Raw genomic sequence first — 25680 nt, 5'->3', positions numbered from 1 at the left:
TCTCCCGCTCGCCGCCTCTCCCCCGCCCCCCCCCCCCCGCCACCGGGTGGTAGCGGCGGGGCCGGAAGGGGCGCGGCGGCGGGCGCCATGGCGGCGGCGGCGGGGCCCTTCGCGCTGGTGACCAGCTGCGCCGCCGGCTTCGCGGCCGAAGAACTCGTCAAACGTGAGTCGTCGCCGCGGCGCGCTGCGGGGCCCGGACGGACGCAGCCGCGGGGCCCCGGCCTGCCCGCAGCTGCAGGCCTCGGCCTGGCAGCTCCTCACCCCCAGCCCGGGCCCTCAGGGGGAGCCCCGAGGGGTGGCTGTCCTCCCCTCACGCACCGTCCCCAGAGCGGCCGAGCCCTGCCAGGGCGGCCAGCCGGCTCCCTGCCTGCCCCCGGGCCTGTGGCGTTTAACCACCTGGCCTTGGGGAGGGCATCAGGGGCCTCCTTTACTGCTTTAGGGAAATAAGCTGTGTCAGGGAGCCGGTATAGAGCCACCGGTTGGGATTTGTACTCTCTGACACTGAGGAGCAGGCGATATTCACCACCACAACCCACAGGAAAGAAAGGAAGCCTCACATCCTAAAATGCTTTGTTACCCGCTGGCCACTTGCCGTGTCTTAAGTGTGAATAAACTGTCGTTATACCTGGACAAAATAATTTGAGAATTGCCTTGAGACTGAATAAAAAAAATAATACTTTGTTCAACAATCAATGAAGAACAGATTCATGAGACCATAAGGTTTGCTGCTGGCCATTCTGGTCATTCACACAGATTACAAAAATGATCTTCTTTTACTGGGACATGTCAGTGGCCCAGATAGCCCCTAGAACAAGAGGGGGGACACCAGAGCAGCTCAGGAGTGTAGGCAAGGGGAAAACAAAAGCAGAGTAAATGCTGTCCCTCTGGTTTCTTCTTTCCATTTATGAAGTGAACTGACTATCTTGGACCTTAAGAATGGTAGAATTTCTGAAATTCCTGGTGGGTCTAAGCTCTTGCTTTACTTAAGCTTGCTTTCAGACATTAGACCATTCGTTGTCTCAATGCAGAAGCACAAAAAAGGGAAAACTAAAAGGTTCTTCCTTTCTGCAGTTGTCAGAATTGTAGATTATACTTATGTCCTGGTTTCATCTGGGATGTAGTTAGCTGTCTTCCTAGTAGCTGGTACAGTGCTATGTTTTGAGTTCAGTATGTGAAGACTGTTGATGACACTGATGTTTTCAGTTGTTGCTCAGTAGTGTTTAGACTACAGTCAAGGATTTTTCAGCTTCTCATGCCCAGCCAGGGCACCTGACCCAAACTGGCCAACAGTGTATTCCATACCATGGGACGTCCCATCTAGTTTAGGAACTGGGAAGTGGGGGGGGGCAAGGTTTTCGCCGCTTGGGGACTGGCTGGGTGTCGGTCGGCGGGTGGTGAGCAATTGCCCTGTGCATCATTTGTACATTTCAATCCTTTTATTACTACTGTTGTCATTTCATTAGTGTTATCATTATCATTATTAGTCTCTTCTTTTCTGTTCTATTAAATCGTTCTTATCTCAACCCAGGAGTTTTACTTCTTTTCCTGATTTTCTCCCCCATCCCACTGGATGGGGGGGGAGTGAGTGAGCGGCTGCGTGGTGCTTAGTTGCTGGCTGGGGTTAAACCACGACAACTTACTTCATATCAAATACATAGAATTCATTCTGTAGGAAGTTGGTTTTTTGGAACACAGTTCCCCTTTTTGTGGCTTAGAAAAGGGAGCATGAGAGTGAGACCTGATAGCAGAGAAAACTTTGGTGGAAGTTTTAGTAATTCTAAAATCAGGGGGATTCCAGGAAGAAGCTGTTTAGATCTTGGTGGTTTTGCCATTACAACTTGTTAGTACAACCTTGCTTTTCAGGGAACTGTCATGAACAGTTTGATGTGCACACTAAAATGTATAACTTATCAACACCCCCACCCCCTTCCCTGGATTTGTTTTCATCTCTTTAAGATCTTACTTAGGACCTCATAAAGCAGAGGGCTGCCCCCAGGGACTGGCTCACTCCATGTCATTAAACCACATTTTGAAGCAAGAACAACAGCACAAGGTCTGCCCTCAAAGGCTACTCTGTCAAAGCAGCTGGGTTGATATTGAATTATTTAAAGATTCCATACCAAAGAATATTAGTGTTGGTTGTTGCTTATTTTTGAGGAAGATATAAGCAAATTAGAAGGAATTAATCAAAGGAAATCTACAGGAACCTTGAATATTTTTCATAGTGAAATTAAACAAGAAAGGCGAGCAAAAGGCTTTATAGAAATGCTGTTTAATCTGAGAAAGTCTTAAAACTTTACTTCACTTTTTTTGTCTTTTTTTTTAAATAGTACTTACTTTGAAATGTCGAGGCTTCCACTGTTTTCCAGTATCAAAACTGGAGTCTTATAGTCTCTGTATCCTCTGATTGGGTTGCTTCAGAAAAGACATTAAAATTAAAAGACATTCCTGAAAGAAACATGATCATTTACTAAAATAAATACCATGAGAATTTTAAATTCCTGCTTTGTATAACAAGTACATCAGATCCAGAAGCATAAGCAGAACAAACATTGTAAAACATTCAAGGATGTACCAATAAGGACAGGGCAGCTAGTGGCTGGCTACAGTAGGCTGGGATGAAGGGTCTTGGTGGGTTGAAACAAAATGCTGGTGCAATTCTCAGAATTTGAGCTGTTACAGCATGAAAGTGTCACACCAGATTAAAGGCATTATTTGATAATGGTTTAGCTCAATGCTGAGAACAAGAGCATTATATTAACACCTCTGAGGCAGTACAGTGTCTGAGATACAATATGTATGGTAACAATGTGCTATTAAATATTGTGTAAGTTGGTAGGATCCATAGAGCAGTTGGGTTTTGAGCCTATAACAGAAACATGAAACAAAGCCCTTATTGCTATTATCACTGCTTTTGCCGCTGTGTTGCTAGATTTCCCTGTACATGCTCTTTGTAGGCAAATCCGTTTTATAAGTAGAAAGAAGCCACTTACAGCATTCACTGTCAGGAGGTGTACTAGAACCTATTTCTCCTGCTGCCAGCCAGAACTTTCCACGCTAATTACCAGGCTTTTTCCAGCATTTTCATCCTGTTAAGTAGGAAATGGCTTGAGGATGAGAAGAATATTATGGTACATTTGCTAGGTATATTTTTATTCTTTCAAGTTTCTGTGGGATACCCTGAATGCTTTATTTCATTAGATACTGTGGCAAAATAAAGCTATTTAAAATGCACAGAATAGGAATGGCTCTTCTCTTAAATTAAAATGGCAAATAAGATTTAGTTTTTTAAAATGCTGGCCAACAGATAGATACTGTCTGATACAATTTTTTTTGTTTTTTTTCTTCTTTTTTGACTGTTTACCCCTCCCCTCCTCCCCCCAGCATATTTGAGTTCTTTTTACTCCTTGTGCAATTTGCAGGAGTATTTTTTATGGTGTATTCCACCAGGTGGCTCTCAAGGCCCAGAATGTGAGAACTACTTGGTGCACCTACCAACTAAGAGGACTTGGGATCATTCAGGGCATTGCAGAAGACTGAATTATGTTCTTACAGCTTGTATTCAATTTGAAAAACACTACGAAGAGTGATCAATACCTTAATCCCTTTGGGGAAAAAAAAAAACCTGCAAAGAGGAGTTGTAATGACTCTGAAAAAAAACATTAGTATTAAACACACTCTGCAGCAGAAGTGCTTAAATATCAGTTAGGTATTAGATAGCTGAGAACACTGCTGCAAGCAGCAAGAGATCTACATCTTGTTCTTTGATTATTATTCAGCTCTTTTCAGAAAAGTTATTTCTGGTCTCCAGTTCTCCTTTTGAAAAACTATTTGCTGCCTTGCACTTATGGAATACTTACTAAGCCTCTGTATTGGAAAAAGGGAGTGGATGTTAGATTTTACAATTTTGTGTCATCTTCCTTGTCTTCTGAACCATTGTTTAATTTACCTTGTCTATATGCAGGCTCATGAAATTAAAAGTCAACAAGTCCAAATCAGTAAAATGAGCAAACATTTATGTAAATAGATAACAAATTCATTTCCAAAAGTATTGGTCAGAATTTTGTCCAATTTATTAAGAATTATAGACTTCTGAGTAAAGGACAGACACAACTAATGAATTTGCTGAAAAACATAAGCTACTGACTGACTGCCTGAAAGTAAAAAAAACCTTTTCCTGTGGACAGATTCCACAGAAGTTTGGAATTTCACTGAGCTATGTGATACCAGTCACTCTCAGTTACTGGATTGAGCGAGCCATGAACTGATCTCATGTCTCAGTTGCTGTTCTGTTCTTAAATGGTTTTCTGATAGAAAGCAGGCAAAGTGAGTCATGAACTGGGATAAACTGGAGGAAGGGAATTGTCCATGTCCAACAAATGTGGTGATCTTAGCATAGGTGGGCATTAGTACAAGGGTTTGGAGGTCACATAGGTGAATACTGCCCACGTATGCAGAAGGTAATAACCTGAGGATGATACTGCAGTTGGCTTAGAAATGGTCTGTTTGGTCCCTAGCCTCAAATAATTCACTGTAGATTAGGAAGCTTCTATTGCTCCAAAGTGCTTTTACACAGAAGTGTGGGGCACTGAAATACATTGTCTTAATTAGTATTCAGCAGTTATTGGTAAGATTGTAAAAGTTATTTCAGTAAAATAAGTGTTCAGCATTAGTAGTTGCAGTATTTCTTAGAGGACCTTGAACTCTAAATCATGTTTTTGAATGACACTAAGCAATATTCTTTTGTGGCATGAACTTTTCCATGTATGTTTTTAGTAGTCTTTAATGGTGATGCATTTGGAGTCTGTTTGCATTCCTGTCATCCAAACAAGCCACTTCTGCTCTGTGAAAAGGCAAGCTAATTAAGTCAGCCCAGTAGGCCTGCCTACTGTTGTGGTCAAAGAGTGACTCAGTTGGTTTTCCAGGCTCTTTGGATGGCAAACCACAGACACTTTCAATGGCTAGGGAGTTTAAAATTAAAAATGAGTAACTCACTAGAGATAAGTTTGACAAGCCACCTCCTTTTGTTGTATTAGTTTTCTAGAAGTTTATTCCATAGCCAAATAAAACTTAATGGGGTTTATTCTGATTAATATTCTCTAAAATTAGATACGAAACTATTAAAGGCAAATTTACTTTTTCATTAAAATATAGGCCATCTTGGTAAGAAATTCCTGGAATCTGGAGGTAACAAATGTAATCCTTAAAACTAGTTCCAAAATGGAATATATCTTTGACAGCTCAGTTTGAGTTGCAGTGTATATTTTTTTTGTAGTATCTGCTTGTTTAAAGGCCAAAACCTAATTGGTGGTCTAAGTGACTCCTGTGGAAGAGGACTATTCAGAAGATATCCAAACTGCATTTTGTTTCCTGCTATGAGCAATCAGGCTGTTTTGCAGTAATTTTTTACAACCCTACATGCAGGCTGAGACATAGCAAGTCTGAATCCTTTCAGAAAGTTCCTGCAGTCCTTTGAGTTTAGTGTGCAACATCCATTTTTACTGGGAGAGAAATTTCACAGGGGATTGGCAAAATCTCTGTGGATGAATGATGGGTAATCAGAAGTACAATGGGATGAAAGACAACTGCTTAAAATACAGGAACAAGTAGCATGTAATAGGAAATGGGACACGTCCTCATTCTTCTAGCAGTGCTTTGAGGCCTAAATTTGTCCATGAACTCTTTTGTAAGAAAAAAAAAAATCACTTACAAAGCAAATGTGAAAGTTCTTTCATATCAGCTTTTGAAAATCTTTTATAAGAAGTTCTTTCCTTTTGTATTCTTGCTAGGGTGGCTAACTTCACTTAAGTGACTTTTGAACTGACTTCCTTTCCTCACCCTGTTTTCCTCCCTTTGGCTTTCTAAGCCTTATTGCTGATTTTCTGGGTTTCAATGATTTTTATAGCCTCCTTTATTCTTAGCTTCTTGTGGCATTGCCTTACAATTCTGCTAGCTTAGAACTGATTTTTTAGTTATTTTTAACTGTCAAAACACTAGTGAAGGGAAATTTACAGCATATTTTATGTAGTATTCAAAGCTTCCAAACAACATCTGGTTTCCAGGGCAGAAAATTAAGATTACAGCTGCATTTGGAAAGCTAGGCAACAGATAATTCCGGAAAGAAAAAGCATCACTGTGTTTTGGACATGCACAGTGACATTGTCTGCCTAACCTGTTTCCTCTCCCAGTTGCTGGAATTTTGTCACCTTATATCCAAGCACAGTGAAAGCTACCTCCGTTGGCCCAAATATCCGTTTAAAAGAAACTCCTAGTCTAGTAGCAATTGGCTCATATTAAATATAGTCCCGTTTACCAAAGATACCAAACTAAATTATACCACATATAGCACTTAACTAGTCATTTTTATAGCACCTGTTTTATAGCAGAAAAAAAGTCATCTGCCAAAATGCCTTTATTACAATAGAATACATACATTATAGATTTTGTAAAGTGACATACTGTCATTTGATGATCTGTTTCACTAATTACTTGGGGTTTTTTTTTGAGGAAGAGTAGACTTGATATATTTGTGTGGCCTAAATTGAAAAGCTTGGGTTTAAAACTGAAAAGCTATTTTCATGTTTCCCTGGAAGATGGGTACATAGGCATTTGCTTCATGTCAGGAGAGTGTAATATCAGCTAATGCAAATAGGATAGAGATACCTGTTGCAAAGTGACTGCAGCATTACCATGAAGTGTTGCAGGGCAAGCAGAGATCCATGTATACAAGCTTTTATGAGATAAGCATGGAAAAACAGCTTCCATGTGCCACTGGAACTGGTGTGTACTGCTTAAGAGTGATAAAACAAGCTGTGAAAGAATGGATATCTTTCAAGATTAATGATTTTGGTTAGCTGTATTGGTAGTCTCTTCCACATTTATATGAACAAGTTAGTGCTCTAAGAATAAAAAGTTCAGAATCAAGGTTTGTTTGGTATTGACTCAGTATCATCATCCCCCAGCCCCAAGGTGACATGGATAGTCTTATCACAGAATAGCTTCTGACTGAAGACCAATTACTCTGAAAACTATTGCCATCCAAATTAATAAGTCAAACTTCCTTAACCTGGAAAAAACATGTAGATGTGGCTTTTTTTTTTAAAAAAAAAAAAAAACAACAAACATACAGGAGATTCCCTCCCAGGTTTCTGTTTGAGGTCAAATTTCTCCCTCAGATTCCCTGTGTCCTCCTCCTCACTGCTTCAAATAATCCTTCTGGTTTAGAGCTCTCCTCTGTGCTGCCTTGTATGCCATGCTCATTCACCAGTTACATTTCTCAGACTTTGCAGTTGCAAAAATCATTGAACCCTTCTATGGCAACCTTCGCAATGAGTTTTTCCTGCCTTTTTGTTGATAAGATACACATAATTTCAAATTCATGTACAGACTATTTGGGGAACAGCCTGTTCTAGCATCTCCAGGAGCTGTGTCTCAATACTTTTAAAATATGACCCTTAAGATCTTTGAAAACACACATACCTTATTTCTTCTGTATTTTAACTCTTCTGATGTCCAAGGCAATTCTAGATGACTCAGTCAATTTTATAGATAATTGACCTGTGTTTTAAAGTGTCCTTAAATTTGTTCAGCTTGAACAAGATACCCTGCCCTTTCCAGTGAGGTATATAGATGGGATGCTCTGCTACTAACTGTAATTCAACTCCACCAGGTGGCTGTCATGCTATGAGAGTATGCCCTGTGAAGGTTGCTACCAGCACACGAAGGGCAAAGCACTGCCTTGGATTTTAATTGTCGAACTCCTACATGGAATTTAATGGGAATTACAACTGAATTGTAGTAACTTGGTTTATTTTCTCATTACTTACCTTCAGGTTTTGGTCACAGTCAAACACTTTTTACATCTGAATGCACACGCAAGGTTTGTTTCTGCTGTAATAAAGTCTAGGTATTCTCTCCATACATCCTGCTTACAGGTAGTGAGTTTGAGGCTAACACTTTAAAAGACATTTCCAGGAAGAAAGGCTTGCTTTCTGAAGAGCTTCTGTGCTATATTTTATTTTGAAAGCTAGAAAATAAACTCTTTTGAAACAAAATTCTTTTGAAAGCTAAATAATAAATTCTAGGACAGAGTAACAAATTGAGTTTGAATTTTTAAAGATCTTAAATATATACCGTTTTATTATAGTAAGTAAAGATGGCTCTGTATTGGCATTGTACCAAGTTTCTTCTAGGCAAATTATTTTCTTGATGCTGGTTTTATCATCTGTCTCGTTCATTTTCTTTTATACAGGTATCACCGGAAAAGATGACCTTACTGTGGGTGCAACTACAAGTGGAAGAGTGAATTTTTACCCCTGGACAATAGATAATAAATATTATTCTGCAGATATTCACCTCTGTGTAGTACCAAACACATTTCTTGTTACTGGAGATATTGCTGAATCCGTGCAAGCATTTGTTGTGTACTTCGACAGCACAATAGTAAGACTTTTCTGCTTCATTATAGTGCTTTATCTGTATGATATAGTTGCCTATCACAGTGATAACCACAAATTATATTCTCTTCATCTTGTGCCATCCATTCCTTTTAGGCTGTTCCATTAATTGTCAGTAGATCAATGTTAAATTATGCCTGCTAACAATGGAAGCAGTTTCCTTCCCTTTTACTATTATACTCTAGCTGCAAGAGAGGTTTTCAGGATGCAAATATGTCACTAAGTTAGGCAAATCCTCCTCCAGCCCACCACCTTCAACTTTACTCCTAGCTTATGCTAGTTCAGAAAGGCTGCTTTAGGATAGCCAAGACTGAGGGAGCTAAACATAAGATGCAGTGCTATCAATCATTTTACCCAAAATTGTTTCTACTAAGATGGCAGCAGTGAAAACAGTGCTTTAGCAAAAGCCAGAAAGATTGAGACAAAAAAAATATTCTAAATAAGGAACTGTTTTTCACCACAGATGGGAAAGGGTACGTAGCACACATTCTGCAAAGATACCTTTAACCAGACATCTCAGGGCTGTCTCAGAATAAACTAGAGCAATGGGAGTAGTCCACCAGCTCTCATAACATCCACTTTAGTGTAGCAGATGGAGTAACTGCACATTAAACCTGAAATATGCTTAAAATGAAATACTCATGATTAGCCTTAAATAAAAATCTTTACTAATCTACACTAGGATTGCATAATTAATATTAAACATGAAAGGGAGGTCCAAGGCAGTAGGATTAACTCATCTGTAAGGTAAGTCAAGAATCAGAAGGCAGTTGTGTATAAGTCAACTTCTTTGATGAGAGCAGAAGTACCTTAAACATACTTGATATGCAGCCTAGCATATTTCCTCACTTCATTCTTTTTGTTTTAATACTACTAATGATTTAAAACTAGTTTAAAAACTAAAGTATTTGAGGATGTATTCCAAAGAACTTTATTTTTTTTCCACCTTTAGAAATCTGGACTTGATAGTGTCTCTGAATGGCTTCCTCTGACAGAAGAGTGGTTACCAGAAGTCATGATCCTGGTTTGTAATAGAGTATCTGAAAATGGTATGAAACCCAAAGAAGTTCCAAACTGACTTAGAGTTATTAAGCTTGCATAATGATTTATTTTCTAGTTAAATCAACACAATTGTTTCAAAATACCTGTGTGAGACTGGGCTTGAGATTTGACTGAGAAGAGTCAGGTTACTCTTGTGACCAGGAACAGAAGTCTTAAGCTAGTTGTGGTTAAAACCAAATCAGAATTTTACATGTTTGCTTCAAATGAGCTCTGTGTATCCCATTCCTAGTATACCAGCATTCCCTGTAAGGTAACTAAAAAGGCATGCATATTACTCGATGTGCCTGATCCTCTCAGGTGAAGAATGACAATGATTGTTGGTTGCTTAACTACAGTGGAAAGCATTTTTTTGACCATTTGGACATTAAATATGCATGTTTGCTTTAGTTCTAGATTAGTATATGCAATACAACAGCAAGCTGTAAGGTAAACACACATCCCTGTAACTTCATTCAGATTCAAACCTAGAGTTAATAGAAGTCTTCATTCACTGTGGCACTTCACTTACAATTACTTTTGAGTACCCACTGGAAAGCCATTTGATTTTATGGTATTTAAAAAAAAAAACGATTCAAAGGAGGAGTTTGTTTAACTCTGCAGTTTTTGGAATCAAATCCAAAGTGAATGGAGGACCCACCCCAGCTACTATATACTTTGCCCCCATACAGTCCAGAATAAGCAAACAAATTTGAGGGAATAAAGTGTAGCTAAAGATCAACTGCTGGTATTGGTCTCAAATATCTATGTTTAGTATGCATTTTTGTTTCCCAACTTTAGGTGTTAACAGACAGAAAGCTCAAGAATGGTGCATCAAGCATGGCTTTGAACTGGTAGAACTTAGCCCTGAGGAACTGCCTGATGACGATGGTAGGACTGCTACTTCCGTTTTAATTTTTAGAATGAAAAAGCACACTAAAATATCTTCTAAACAATTGCAAGGGGCATAACTTTATGTGCTACATGATTACAGCATGGAATGCTCTCAGTTGGTGAGGCTTAGTCTCAGCTATAAAAGGTCAGGAGGAGGTGGTTACTTCCTCCAAGAAATTCCATTTGTCTCTTCCCAAATACAGCTGCTGTTTATGTAGCACCTACATAAAAATATCTGCTCCTTTTTCTGGCACTAATCCTAAGACTGTATTGATAGATTAGAAGCATTTATATTCCACTTTGGAAATAAATCTAAAAAAAATGAACTAGAGAAATGCAGAAGGGCAGGAAAATTCTTTGGGTTTTTAAAACGTTTTAGAATAGCATGCACTGTTACACAGGAAATAAACCAGTTTCAAAATCACTGGCTCACCATACATTTATAACATGATAAAACCCATGAAGCAGAGTCAGAAGTGTGATGTTCCACTCTTGAAAAGTGACTATGCATTTCCTGACAGCCTTATCTCCTCATTTCAGTGACAAAAAAAGTGTTTACATCTTACCTCTATAGAGCTAAAATGAGCTAACTGACTCCATTTCCAGGCTTGAGTGGAATTAGTCACTAACATTTGCTCTATTTCAGGTTCACCAAGTATACAGCTGTCACCAAAAATAGTCTAAAGGTCTTCTAAGCTAGAACTCAAGTTCCTCCCTCCCCACCCCCTTTAAAGACCTGGATTAAAATTGTATCTTGAGTAACTAAGAACCACCCCATCCCCCCAGTGTTTTTAAAGATGAGTTTCTTTTTGGCACTTTGTTAGTCAGGGAGGAAGGAATACATACATTTCTGATTTATAGAAACAAGACAAATTGGAAGTTGGTACCTCTTAGACTAAAGTTTTCTTACGAAGTGCTTTAAAAGGAAATACTAGTAACATTAAGTCAAGTTTTTTGGTTTTTTTCTATTGAATAATTGTTGTAAAGAGCAAGTTATTTGCTATTTAAATAATATAAGTAATGGGAATAATAACAACTCAGGATGTTAATCTTTGGAGTATTAAGATACATGGTCTTTCCTGGATTTTTAATATGGTAGTTGATTCACTGTGACTCATGAGGAGGAAACGTATTCCAGTGAGTAAGTAACATTTACCCTGTAAATACACTGTATGAATTACTTACAAAAGATAAAATGGATGCAGTAAACATACTGGGCCAATATCTGTTTAAAAATTATGACATTTCTGGCAGCTCATCACAAATGAACTGGAGCTCTTGCTATGACTACACTGTCAGTCAGTTGTTTGTGCAGTTAAGGACAAGAACTCTAAACTGAGACTTTCAATAATGACTCTGATACAAAATCAAACAGCAGTGTCATAGAGGGCAAAATATTTGATCTAAGGGGTCACAGACAGCTTTAAATTAATTTTTAAAGGCAGTTTCAATTACTGCACCTGTCCCTGAGTCATCCTAAAAAAGTCTGATTTTTTTAAGCAATCACATTTTTGTATCCAAAGGTTCCCCCCCGCCCCATTGCTTTGTGAGCACAAAATGCACAAAAATGGGAAGCTGACTAAACTGAGGAAATGGGAAAACTGATGTTATACAAAGTGGTGTCAGATCTATTCAGTAAATAAGTTGAAGTCCAAATAATGCTTTCCCTAGTCTTTCAAGTTACTGTAATTCCCAGGATTGCTGGAACATTTGGAGTTAGATGCTGTGGAGATAGCTTTACGATGATTGTTTTTACTTTTAACAAGCATCACACCTTTTTTAAACAGTTGTCTGAAGTTCTTTAGAAAGTAAAGGAAGAAAAAGTAATTCTAGCATCTATTTTTATGCCATACAGCATTCTAAAAGATGCCTGGCTTTTAACAACAACTTAAAAATTGTCTATTACTATTAAATTTACCTGTATGTTACTTAAGAATGTAGGCCTCATGCTAAATACTTAACAAACCCCACTCAGAATTTAGATATCTCTACAAAAGGCTCAGAGCTCACAGTTCATAGTACCTGGAAGCCTAGACCAAGAATTGAGGCATTAATTGAGATTTGTTTGGCCTCTCATGAAGCAAAGGCAAGAAATCTGTGTTTCCAACAACAGTAGTCATTTATATCCATTTCTGTAAGATAGGACAGGCATTCACACACGTTCTTACTTTCAGGCATGTAATGGGTTTTGGTCTAATTGTTAGGAGTGCAACGCCTTTGTCTTTTGCTTTAGATGATTTTCCGGAGTCCACTGGAGTGAAACGAATTGTACAAGCCTTGAACGCCAATGTGTGGTCCAACGTAGTCATGAAGAGCGGTATGTAACACAGGTTCCTCTTATATGAATTCTGGAGAATGTAAGGCTTAGCAGGCTTAGTATTTTCAGCAAAAGTTTAAACTGAGCAGCTACAGTGCTACTGCCAGTGCATCAGTATACAGAGAACTAAAGCACTCTTTAACCTGTTACATGGAATAGTAGGCTTTCAGGTATTGCTTTCATTATCCCTTGATGCCCAGAGAAACTTACAGGCAGTGGGTGAGATTTATTCCGGTTTCAGCATCTGTTCCTGTTCCTTCTGTACTTTGACTTGCTTGCTACCAATAACTTGAGTTAAATATTCCACCAGCTCTTCAAATTTCAATGAAAAATGAAAGCTTGTTCCACCAAACTGTAGCAAATAGCTAGTCATTATCAGCTTGGTCTAAAAACTGATGCATGGTTTAGTGTAGAAGAATTAAGTGTTAAGTTCCAAGTTTGTTACAGTTTTTTGAAACAGGGATGAGAGTAGCAAGCGTGGAGATGAGATTTGGCAAAAAGGGATTTCAAATGTCTGTTGAAGGACATACTAAGTGCATTGCAAGAAGGACTGTCTTTCCTACAGAAAACCCCACTTGAGTACATGGAAACCACAGAATTTTTTGAAAACAGTACAAAAAACAGTCAGCCCCACATAATTTCCTGCAGATAATTGATTATCAGGTAGAGCCAGAATTTTGGATCACTCTGAATCACTTTAGGATTAGACTCATTAGAAAAGGAAATGCTGTGGCTAGCCCAGAGTTATTGCAAGTGTAGATACTTCCATTTACTTGAAAACCTTTAATTACCTTTCTAATAACACAAGCTGTTGCAGGAAACGTAGGAAGATTAAACTCGTGGAGTGCTTCTTGTTTCACAAAGTTTCATCCCGCTAGCAACCTTCCAGTGTCTATCTGCTCCCTGATGTACAATTTTCCACTGTTGAAGCTTCTTCCTTCCTACATCTTTTAACTTTGTAATGATTTCAGGTGCTGAGAGGCTTCTGCTAATTCCTATAACTGCAAGATGGTTACTGGGACTCAGTAGAACTAAGATGAGAACTACTAAACCAATAATATTTTTCTTTTTTTTAATGTAGCCTTTTGAGTATTTCTTATGGCACATCAGAATGAGGTTAAGGTGGGTTCTAACTTAATGCAACCATTGTAGAGAAATACGTAGCCATTTGAGATGGTGTAAAGTTATCTCACTAGTGCTAAACCACTTTTCTTAGCAGCTTACTTCCTGCATTTGACATATGCCACATTACAGAACAGAACTTAGTCACATGTTCAGTTCTTCATGGGGGGAAATTCCTGTGCATCATTAGTGTGTTCTGTAAAGGTCAGACTCCTTGAAAATCCAGATTTTCTATCTCCACAGAGATAGTACAGAAACCACACAGCATTGATGCTACAAACTCTACAAACTCCTCAGGAAGTGAACTATATTTGGAAGTTGTTATAGCCTGACTATGCCTTCAAAGGGAAATTGTTGAGCTTGTTTTACTTAAAATAAAACTTTTTATAACCTGTAATGTATCTTTTGTTTTCAACTTCCTCCTGATCCTGGAAACTGGCTGCCATGTAAATCAAACTTTAGTTTTTCTACTGAATTACCTATAACTGCTGGCCATTTAGAAACCACAGTCATACTTCATGTGAAGATTTTTCATAGAGTATAAGGTATTTGTGTAGTAGTAAATGCTTATAGCACTGTTAAGCGTAGCCATCCCAAAAGCCAGTGTTACAGCATTGCCTTACTTCAGCTATCTCTTTGTATGAGAATTTTAAGTTTACACACAGAGCAGGAATGACTTTTTTCAAGTGCAAGCATTAAACCCGTATTATCTTCAGGTGTTTTATCTTAAACCCAAATACAATTCTTTTTAAGTTGTGAAGTAGTTTTTTTTCACACACCTATTAAGATTGTTGACCTTTTGATTTTTTTTCTCTAGCCATTGAATACATTCATTTTCACACCAATTCATAAAAATATATATTAAATATAACATAGTTTAATTATAAACATTTTTATATCAAGTAACACCACATGCTTTGTGAGTAAGTAAAGCAATATTGTCTCTACTAAAAGAAAAACAGGCAGTCTTACCCCAGAGTCTCCAGAGGGCAATTTGTTTTGCAGTTGGCATAAAGTTGTTGGTGCTCCAGGCATCAGAGCTCTCTTCAATCTGAGTCTCAGGTGGTTTTCTTTCCCTTCTGCAGAAAAGCATGAGTAGTACTTCAGCTAACATCTTCCCCCCCATCTCCTCCAAAGGGTATCGCACTGCTGTTGTCCTTATCTGTCCCTTCAAGAGCAAAGCTAGTCGACCCAGTTGGCAAGAAGAACTTACTACCCTCCAAAAAAGGCCAGTTGGCTGCTTTCTTGCCTAAATAGGTGCTTTAGTGACTCCAGCTGAAGTGGGTTACCTAGGCTGGGGCCAGTAATGAGCCTGGCTCTCTTTACAAAAAATTAACCTGATTTAGGGGGACTATTTAAACTTAGTTATTTAAACAAATCATGTGTTTTGACTTTTTAATTCCAATTTTGTATGGAAGTCAGGATCACCACATGTCAGCTAGAGACAGACTATGGAGGAATAGTAGATAAAGACAGTGGAAAACATTTTGCTATGAAATGAGCATATATAAATCTCGAAGCCATGCTCAGAGCACAGTCTACTACAGCTCTACAACTATTGATGAGTGACACCTGTGAAACTATATAGACTCCATCATAATGGAGCCACCAACTATTACAATAAGTTGAGTGAGATAATTTTTGTCTTTGATGCTGTAAGAATATTGTGTAAGGCATCACCCACTTCCTGAATTGCACCCAGAAAATGAAATAACTTTTACATCCAATAAAAAGAGTTTATAGGAAGGTTTTTTTTCAAGGGTGTGCCTGCAACCAAGTGTTTTGTCTGCCACCTCCCTACCCACGGAGCCAGAAACAAACAGCTGCTTTTCAGAGATCCCTGCTGTAGAGTTCAGTTCTTTGTAAGTGTGACAACATTTTGTAATTATGCTGGCTGAGGTTATGTGTATGTGGTGGTGGTGGGGATGGAGCCACTGTCATTTTTCTGTACAGGATGAACTCTAATCATAGATATGAAAGAGGTACATGATTAGATCACTTCATCTACCCCTCTGCCAATGTGGGAATGTTCTCTCTCAAGTACATTCTGGACTGCAATGTCCAATCTAGCTTCAGATGACTCAGAAATTGGCTAAATGTCCATCTTTACAGTTTCCCAAAAGACTGACTTTGCTCAGCCTGCTGAAACTTGGGGAAGCTACTTTGTTTTGGGTTGCAAGTCCCAATCTTTTATCACTCAATTGCCTGTTAATTTAGCTGGTGGGCTTCACAGGCTTTCACATATCTTGCAACTGAACATTTTTAAGGCAATTCATTTGGCTAGACTGATTCACTTCTTCTTCCCAAACCTTTGGCAAGTGATCTGTTAAAGCAGTAAAACTGTATAAAAAACCAGAGCCAGTTGAAACACATACCTGCTCAGGGCTGGGGGGGGAGCACAAGGGGAGAAGAGGACTGGGACAGGACACACATTAGCCTAAGTACATAGTGAAGATTATTAAACAGGAAATGGTCTTAGTAATTCCCTAATGGAAACATGTTTACATGTTTTCTAGATAGCTGATGGTTTTAGTTACACATTCAACTCTTCAAAATTAAATTTTGTATAAATAGCAAGTAAATTTGGACAGTGCATAAAAATTACATCATCTCAACATTTAAGTCTAGAGCTTAGTCATTAGTGTAATAATTTAGAACACTTTTTTTAAAAAAGTAATATTAACCTTTCTTCTGGCACAAGTCACTGTTTCCTGGCTATTTGTAGTACAATAACCTAATGTTATTTCTTTTTTAGTTGACCAAAATACTAAGATTTTCAGAAAAATCTCCTGAGTCCCTTGTGTAACTGCAAATATGTACTACTTAATGCAAGGCCAGCTGAAAACATGGCTTAGAAAAAAAACCACCACATAGTATCACTTATTATGCATATATTTGTATTTTTAAAATAGTTTAATTTAAAAATACTGTACTGCATCTATTATCTTAGATGATTGTTTAGTTTCAGGTTTGAATTAGCGCTTTTTTTAGGTTAGATTTTAAAATACTACTGAAATACATAGTAGGTTAGCAGATGTGGAAAGTCCAGAGCACCTTGCAGTGTGAAGAAACATTGGATTTGATGGCTGGGTCCTTCCATGAATTCTGAATTGGATATTTTAAAATTGCCTTTACCATTACTGCAGCGCTCAACCTATTTAGACAATATGTATGTAAGCAAAGACATTGTTGCATTTGCATTTCCTGTATCTAACCACAAACTCAGTGCTGCTTTCCATGGTCGGTGAAACCTGGTCCACTGAATGTCAGTAGTAGTAAATGCTGCTTCCATATTTTGAAAACTGCCTTGTTTGGAATCAGAAGACATTTGTCAGACCAAATCCTAACAGAGCAGTGACTTCAATTAAGAAGAAAGAAGAGCTTGCATCTCTTGTGGCTTATTCTATTCTAGTCTATATCTATTCCCTGTTGGTAATATTTAGCAGGAAATGTTGTTAATATAGTTTAAAAAAAGCTTAAAGGATATGAAAAATTTCTGCTTAAAATATATTTTCAAGTGCACTGACACAGTTTTACAGGATGCTGTCTGTCTTCCCTGAAATATTCTCTATCCCACCTGGTCAGTTACAACTATTTGTAATAATACTGCATATTCTGTCAAACTAATGGCTGTTTTCTTTTTAGACAGGACCCAGGGCTTTGGTCTTCTCAGTACATTAGCAGGTGCGAACTGTAGCATTGGGTCAGAAGAGAACCAAGATACAGAAGTAAACAGTAATTCCTATTTCCTGTTCTTTGCTCATACTGTTTCTCGTGTTGCTCTTTCCTGTTGTCACACTTGGTGGGGTGGCGGCTTGCTTTTTTTTCCTCATTTCTCAAGGGATGCTTCACAGCCTGTTGGAATGTATTTTAAAGGAAATATTTCTGAAGTCTGAAAAACTCTGTGCATTTTTCTTACAAGTCCTCCTGAGACAGTTGTTCCTAGGAGCTGTCACCTCATGGCTGTAAGCTTGCAGTTTTTCAGGACATTGCCTTAGAACTCATCATTTTACCTGGAGATGTCTGATTGTGTGCTCAGTGTGGAAAGCTGTTGGGTGTTGATCACACTGACTTCAGCACTGTGTAAATGTTTTACCCCATACAAACCGCTGGAGCCAAGGAAAGATTATTAAAAGCTCCATTCAAGATGTTGTTTTTCATGAATATCCAAGAGCAGTATTTTGTGCGAAAACTATCACGGGATAGCGTTATTTAAAAAACAGCAACAAACCTGTCATAGAAAACCTTCATGTAGTACCTATTTACAGTGTTGCAAAATACTTTTCATAATACATGTGGTTCAGGTTTTGCAGTAAGTTTTGGAAATCAAAAGAGGAAGCATCTGATTTGCTGATGATGCTTTTTAAGTGCATTATTGGATACTCTAGTATCTGTTTGTTTCCTGCCAGTCCAATCCATCACCAGCAGACAGAGAAGAATCCCATGTAGACAACAGAGAAGATGGAGCTAGCACAAACAGCATACAGAATGACAACATTGTAGGTAAGCGCTTTCTCTGCTTGGCAGATATGTTGGAGCAGGCACCCGTGGCTGAGATGGTTCCAGAAAGCCACTGGCTTCTTCTCAATGAAAAGTATGGCATAAATGTGTTTGCCACAGCCAGTAGAGGCCAATTGTTTAAACTTGAGGTGTTCTTCTTGAAAAAATGGGCCCAAGTTTGGATAGGACAGAGCCCTGGCAGTACTACCAACTGGAAACATTATCTGATTTTGTGAAATTTCCTGATGCGAATGTTGTGTATATTGTGTATATATAGAAACATCTTTATAAGAATAAAGTTCCAAGCTTTATGGTTGCGGAGAAAAATCATTACAGTTTGACGCCACAAGAGCTGAATGAAGCACAGTCTCCTTGTGTCAGTCCTAAGAGGTTCAAGTGTTTTAAGCTACAGGTCCTTAAATAATTGCACCATTCCAGGAGATGGGACTTTCTTACAAGTTGTGTGTGGAGATCTTCTAAGGTTGGGTGTTGTTAGTTGTGGTCTAAGCATAGTCTCATTATTCTTTAATTTACTCCATGGCTAGATAGACAGATCATTTTATAATAAGCAAGAAACCTTAAGTATTGGATGAACTCAAAACCAGTCTTGCAATGTAATGTATCAAAATTAATTACCACTGTAATCGTGCCATGAGTTGTCTGTATGAGCAATCAGTAAATTAAATGTTTCTTTCCTTCCTGGGGGAGGGGAGGAGGGAGGGCAGAATTTTCAGATGGGATTTGCAGATGTTGAAATACAGTTTTTATCAGAAAGGCTTTCATACCTGCTGACAAAACAGAATAACTTACCTTAAACCAACCTATATGCATTTATTTCAGATCCCATGTTAGATATGGACATTCAGGAGTTAGCCAGCCTAACCACAAGAGATGGTGACCTGGAGAACTTTGAAAGGCTGTTTTCAAAGCTGAAAGAAATGAAAGGTACCAGAGAGAGACGTACTGAGCTGTATCATCTATTCTAATCACTCAAAGGCATGAAAGCCAGTGTGTGAGTTGGGAATATTGTACAAATTCCTATTCTCTTGTCTGAGGTTCTTTATAAGTAGCTGAGCTTTTCATTAATTTGCCCTTCCCCTTGATAGTGCTCTTGAAAGAAGTAGATACTGCTATCACACTGATTTTGTCCACTGTGAATTAATGCTACAGTTTTCTATAAACAAACCTATAACAAGACTTTTTTTTTTTTAGCTCTACAACTGCGTGCCAATCTTGCAGTTTAAAGCTACAAATGTTTGCGATGAAATCCAGTGTGCTCAGAAGCACCAGCTTTCTGGTGTTTGGGAATTGCAATTGCTCTTACTAAATAAGATTTTTTTTTTGTGATCTTAAACTAGTTTCTTGGTAGTCCCCTAAAAACAGCTGCATTTCTCTCCCTGCTCGCTCCTGAGGTTGACAACCTAAGTCATGTTCTTTTCCACAGATAAAGCTGCAACGTTGCCTCATGAACAAAGAAAACTACACGCGGAAAAGGTGAGATTGTGAAATTGGCATTGAAATTCTTTAAAAAATGGGGTTTTCTTTTCTAAGCTGTAGTTACTTCTCTTGTAGGGTTCCTATGTTAAGAGTAGTAAGAACAAATGGCACAGTCCTAGGGAAGACTGGCTGGTATCTTCCAAGAACTGAATAACAAACCTGGAATTTTGAAACATCAGAAAAAACTTTCCCCCTTCAAAATTTCTGAAAAGAAGCCTGCAGTCACTGAGGGTGTAAGCCAGCTTGCACTTAAGTCAATGGAAAAGCCTTGATCTCAAGGAAAATTTAATGATGCCTTAATTGGCACAAGTTTTCTGTCACATATGCCTCCCGTGAATTCTAAATTGCTGTCTCTGTGTTGAAATTTCTTAACTTCAGAGAGGATTAGCATTGTACCTAGAAACACGGTTGCTAGGTTTAGCTGCTGCTCAGTTTCTATTTTTTGGATGGTAAATGCAAAATCTTCAGTCATTTGAGGGGAATTTTTCTCCCTTTCCTATATTTTTTTTCCATTGTTAGGTGGCCAAAGCATTCTGGATGGCAATTGGAGGGGACAGAGATGAAATTGAAGGTCTCTCCTCGGATGAAGAAAACTAAGTTCTTCTGTAGCTGTAAGCGACAGAGCAATCCTGAAAGAGTGGTCTTTTCCTGCAATGAGTGTTTATTGTGAAAAGCCCCATTTAACTTCAGCTTTCTTTGGTTAAAGGATTCTCCATATCATTGTAGTAAGTAACACATTCCACCACACCTAATGGTTAGAGTGGTTTTGTCTGACTGTTCATTTATTCTCTCAGAGAATTTTGGAAGGCGACGCATGCAGTTAGAGGAAATAATAATTAGTTTACATTTTTCAAATTAACATTGTTATTGTTTCCTCTTTTGAGTTTAAATAAACAAATTTACTACCAGTTATCTTTCTACATATGGCTGGTGGTTATTAAGTGACTACTTAATTCTAAACTCAACATTTTAGACGTAGGCCTGTTTGATGTTTTTATGTAGCTTTATAGCTGACTTACTAGTTAAAACAAACCAGATTTATATGAGCCATGAAGAGAAAGTTGCTGAATTGTGCCCTGTTGTGGGATGCTATGCCAAGGCTGCAAGGTTAATCCTGCTGAGTGCCAAAGCTATTAAAAATGGCCCACAGGCTTTGAATTCTGTTTGCATGTGTAAGTATGTGGTCCTTCCCTGGAAAGTCAGGTGTTGTGCCACACTCCCTGGGTTTCCATTAGAAATAAAATTTGGGATTAAATGCAAGACAGATTTTTGCTGATGTTCCAGGGGTGAAGTTCCCTGCCCAAACCTTCTGCAATGCTTGGCCGCCAAGGCCTAGCAGAATGCACAGACCTTCTGCTGGTCAATTCTGTCCTAAACACCTAAAGAGAAAAACCTATAATTTAAAAACCTCATGCTGCCACCTGACACATTTATTACAGACTTACGCTCCTGTATGTTCATTAGAAGGCCCCAGAGTACAAGTCTCAAATTGCAGATTCATGGCATCAAGGGTTAGAAAAAATTCCTACGTCCTTAGATTTAGTATATCGTCATCATCTGCACAGTCATAGACTCACTGGAGAGTATAAACGTGCAAGGCACTAGGAAGACAAGAAGGAGGGCGCAGGCTGGCGATGGAGGGAGAGGAGAAAAGGTAAAAGCTATCCTATCTCCTTTTCTAGTGCAGTCAACTGTCAGACACAGTCAGCAGCTGAGTGGAGAGAGGTAGCCAACAGATGCCCTGCTGAAGAATCAGGCCTTCCTTAGTGCTTGTCTGGCATACCCTATGAAACGGCATGTATTTGCCCCAAGAGCATTTCCTTATCAATCTGAAAATATGCCATGTTAGGCAATTGTACTTAGAAATTTTGAAATTAACTTTTCCAATGTCTGTTTTTTCATGTCAGTAAATTTCGTGAGTCTTGAGACAGTGGCTTTCCATAAATTATTTGACGGCTTTAAATTTTGAAAGCACTTTCACAGTGGTTCTTGACATACATTGCTGCCTCTTTAAAGATTAAGCAAAGGTAAAATAATAGGCTTCTTGGAATGCTGTAAATCATTTCCTGGGTAAAAACTGCAGCGTCTTCAATTCTTAAGAAACAGAACTGAAGCTCTGTTAGTTGTTTGAAAAGCATTTCTCATACAAAGACTGAGCAGTAGCTCCACCACAGTAAAATACCTATTTTTAGGACAAAAATGTTCCTTTTACAGGGATACATGTACAGACATTCAAGGAAACACACCTACCAGGGCCACCTCTTGCAAACTGAACGACACAAAACAGCTGCTGGTCCTTGCTGTGACTTTGCCATCTCCTCCCGTTCTCTCCTTCTTTTTCCCCAGCACAGAGAGCTGTAACAGAACTGAAGGTGGTTCCTTCCAAGTAGGGGATGGTTTTCCATGTTTGCTTCTGGGTAGCTGAAGGCTTTTTTTTTCCTTTCTACATATTTGTTGTGCAATAGTGATAAATGCCAAAAGCGCAGAGTAAATTAATTGAAGGCAGTGAAGAAAATAATGCACTTGAATGCTTTATAAAACTGATTCTTTAGACGTGATATACATGTGACAGTTTATTTAAATTTAATAAAATTATACAAATCAAAATCAAGTTCTTTGCTGCCTTTTTACAAAGTGGCAGCAGCTAAATTCCCATAAATGACGCCTTATCCCAAGAATCAGAATTACACATTGGGCAGCCTGCTACAAATAGGAGAAGGAGATTTGTATGAGAGGAAATATATCCTGGAAAGACTCACAGCTCTTGGTGTAGACAGTGACGAGAAAGAGTCTTTGAAAGCACAGAGCAAGGATTGACAGGACAGGCAAGTGTGATTTGATCCGAAGAACAGGGAGCCTAGTCCAGTAGGAGGTAGTAGGCCTGATATCCACTGACCCGCAGGGAAGGTATCCATATTGCTTCTGCCCAAGATTGGCAGAACATTTGCACAGATAATGTGTTGGTGCCAATCTTACTAACATAAGAACTCTTTCAAATGTTTTTGTTGTAAACATGTGTCTTGTTTGTAGATGCAGTCTGTGCTTTAAAACAGCACAATTCATCAAGGTAGAAAGTGTGGCTAGGAGATAGTAGGAAATAGTTGTAATGATCCTTAAAGGGTATTATATTTTTAAATCAAAGTTTCCTTTGCTGGCAGCTTGTTTTTCATTTTGTGGGTTGTTTTTTTTTTCTGAAGAAAAAAAAAAATTGTTTTTGGCTACAGAATTTCTTTACAAAATAGATGTTACAGAAACGAATAAAAGGGGCATTGGTGGAAAAGCAAGCCTGAAAGTTGTTGTGTCTTTCACTTAGTTTCTTTATGTATGCCACAGCATTGTTTAGCAACAGCAAAAGAATTCCCATCTTGGTTTTAAGTCCTTGTAACTGTTTTGAAGTTGTTAGCTTTCCCTGGTACTGGTACTCCAGTGCTGAACTGGAACCACGCTGGAACAGCTCAGCAGTTAAGTTAATGCACTGTGGCTAGATGTAGCGGCTTTTCCTAGGTAAAGGTGGTCACAAGAGCATCTAGTTGTACAGTGAATGAATTTTAAGACACAATTCTGAAGGAAAACGTGATGATGCTTCAGTGAAAACGGGAAGCCTCTGTTTCTGGCTGTGGTCTTTGCAAGAAAGCTCAAAGGGAAGTGATTGCATCTGTATTAGCGAAGAGCATCTAAAAAGGGTCACAGCAAACACTCCAAAGGCTGTGGAAGACCTTTAAACTAAACAGAACTGAAGAAATTGCAATTCCAGTGTTAGCCATGGCACAACGATTGCTGAATCTCACGAAAACACACTGTAGTGAGTTAAACTTTCAAGGCTCCATCAGTCTACACGTTTCCTGTTTGAGTGCTGGTAGTTCGTTTCCCTGGGGGGCCACAGGAGCAGCTGGTGGCAAGAGCGTAACTGAGCTGGGATGTAACAAAGAACAGAAACAGAGCGTGTGAAAGGCAGTGAAGAAATCAAACCGTACTGAAATACCGTCTTTGTATTGCTCCACGCTGGAGACAGCTGTTAACCTCACGAGTACACGTGCCGTCATCAACGAAGAGCCTCAGAGGAGCATTGCGGTGAGGGGCAGCCTGCGCTCACAGTGGCACGGGCTGCGCTCCAGGGAAGGTTTGCAGAATGCCCATCTCTCCCCACGCTGTTGTTTGCAGCCTACTGCTGTTGGCTTAACCCAGTGGCCTTAGATCTGGTTTAGCGTGTTTCAGAGAGATTTTTATCTCTGCGCTCTGAAAGTAACCTCCCTCCTCCAAAATCAGCAGAGCAGCTGCTCCATTGGAAAGTCTGTTCTCCACATGCAGAGAGAATTTGAATTCTCTGTATCTCTCCATCAGACAGTGGCACTTTCTAATCCAAAGGAGCACTTGCAGAAGTGAGTTAAGAGTTTGTGGCCTTAGAGAAACCCATTCAGTAATCGGCTATGACTCTTAACTATTACAAATATGGCTCAGTTGTCTTTTGCATTCAGGTTTGGTAGTTTATTAATACGTCCTTAAAGAGAGCCAAAACATGCTATAGTTTTCCTGGGCTTAAAAGGCTTTTCATGGCAGTACTGCTGCTCTTCTGACTTGAGAAAAGACGCTTTTGTTACCTATGTGAAACAGTCCGTACAGCTTCTGAGGCCAAGTCCTGTCTTTCTCTGTAGCCAGTGCAGTTTGCATTTCTTTTTGTGATTAGTTTCTAGGTAATTTTAAGTAAATTGAGTATAGAATTAAACTGACAGACTCCAAGTATGCCACTGTTTCCTAGTGAACTTCCAACTCCAACTAAAGGCTACAGAAATGTTGTGTTCAATTAATTACAAAAAGGAGAAAATATTACTTGCATACAAGAACAGTAATGTTTATCTCAAACAAAAATGGATTACTCCAGTAGTGTTTTGGACTCGTGGAAACCTTGTCCTAAATACCCACAATTAGTATATTATAGAAAAAAAAAAAAGAAAAAAAGAAAAGGTTTATCTCCTTTGTAGGGTGGGTGCTGTGGTGGGGCTCGCTATCGCTGATTTCACCTTTTTCCCCTCCCTCCCCTGTAGCTGGCCTAATGCAGCTGCCTGGTGCAGGGAAGCTTCCTGCAGAACCTGGAAGAGAAGCACCTCCCTTGAGCCCAGAGAAAGTGCAGAGACAGGGATGAAACCACCCATCTCGAGGGTAAAACCAGAGCCCCACCACCACTCCCTGAGTTTCAGAATAACCAGCTGCTGGTAGGGCATTCCTGATTCAGGTCTGGAAAGCAGGCATTGCTGTGTGAGCCAGGCTGCAGTCCTGGTGAAGCTCTAGGATGACACTCGCAAGAGGACTTTCCTGTCAGTACAAACCAACCACTTGTTACCCAACTTTTGCCTGAACCAAAACCTCCATGCAATGTCAATTCACTCTTTTTTTTTTTGGCTATGGCTTTGAGCTTTTTCATTTATTACCAAACCTGTATTTTGCTTCAGCTTCCCATTTCTAGTGCAGATGAGAAGACTGTGATACTGAAATCCATGATATATTCAGGTGACAACTAGCAGAACTTGCAGCTCAGACCTGATTTACTACATCACACTTGAGTTTTGGCAACCTCAGTACAAAACCTGGCCGAGACCCTTTTATTACCACATTGTTGGAAAACTCAGTGGAAAAAGTATTCTCGTAAATCCTGTGTCAGGAAAAACAAAAAAAATATCTGCATTTCAGTGAAACCCTAGGAGGAGCATTAGGAGTTCACAGAATTAGATCATAGTGTGCCTTGGCTTAGTTAGTAATGCTATTTGGAGAATGCCCTCTCTGAGGCCAGCTGAATGCCAGCGTATATGGTTTTTTTCCCCCCCCAGTATAGCACCTGCCCTGCCTGCCTGCTTTCTACTG

General features: G+C 39.1%; 1 protein-coding gene across 2 annotated transcripts; it reads left to right on the top strand.

Annotated features, from left to right (window-relative positions):
- Position 1: 1 nt before the first annotated feature.
- Positions 2-23108, top strand: AAGAB (alpha and gamma adaptin binding protein). Of its 2 annotated transcripts, none has more exons than XR_011327156.1 (10): positions 2-163; positions 8252-8442; positions 9409-9505; positions 10296-10385; positions 12622-12705; positions 17473-17555; positions 18237-18330; positions 19168-19339; positions 19772-19821; positions 20344-23108. XR_011327156.1 is itself a non-coding variant. In XM_069798648.1 (10 exons), exons 1-10 carry the CDS (start codon positions 88-90, stop codon positions 20419-20421), a joined length of 948 nt encoding a protein of 315 aa, XP_069654749.1. In that variant the 5' UTR covers positions 8-87; the 3' UTR covers positions 20422-23108. The 2 variants fall into 2 exon arrangements, 1 of the variants encoding a protein (XP_069654749.1); XM_069798648.1 differs by having other exon boundaries at positions 8-163; positions 19168-19272.
- The last annotated feature ends 2572 nt before the right edge of the window (positions 23109-25680 follow it).

Source organism: Haliaeetus albicilla, chromosome 12 (genome assembly GCF_947461875.1).
Source record: "Haliaeetus albicilla chromosome 12, bHalAlb1.1, whole genome shotgun sequence".
Taxonomy (NCBI): domain Eukaryota; kingdom Metazoa; phylum Chordata; class Aves; order Accipitriformes; family Accipitridae; genus Haliaeetus; species Haliaeetus albicilla.
The sequence above is the reverse complement of the archived record's forward strand: the minus strand, read 5'-3'. Positions and strand labels throughout refer to the sequence as shown.

Bases quoted from the DNA above. Each gene is read 5' to 3' on its own strand.
- AAGAB (XM_069798648.1), top strand. From the start codon at position 88: ATGGCGGCGGCGGCGGGGCCCTTCGCGCTGGTGACCAGCTGCGCCGCC. The intron at 164-8,251 runs GTGAGTCGTCGC...TCTTTTATACAG, and splicing joins GGCCGAAGAACTCGTCAAAC to GTATCACCGGAAAAGATGAC. The intron at 17,556-18,236 runs GTAAACAGTAAT...GTTTCCTGCCAG, and splicing joins AAGAGAACCAAGATACAGAA to TCCAATCCATCACCAGCAGA.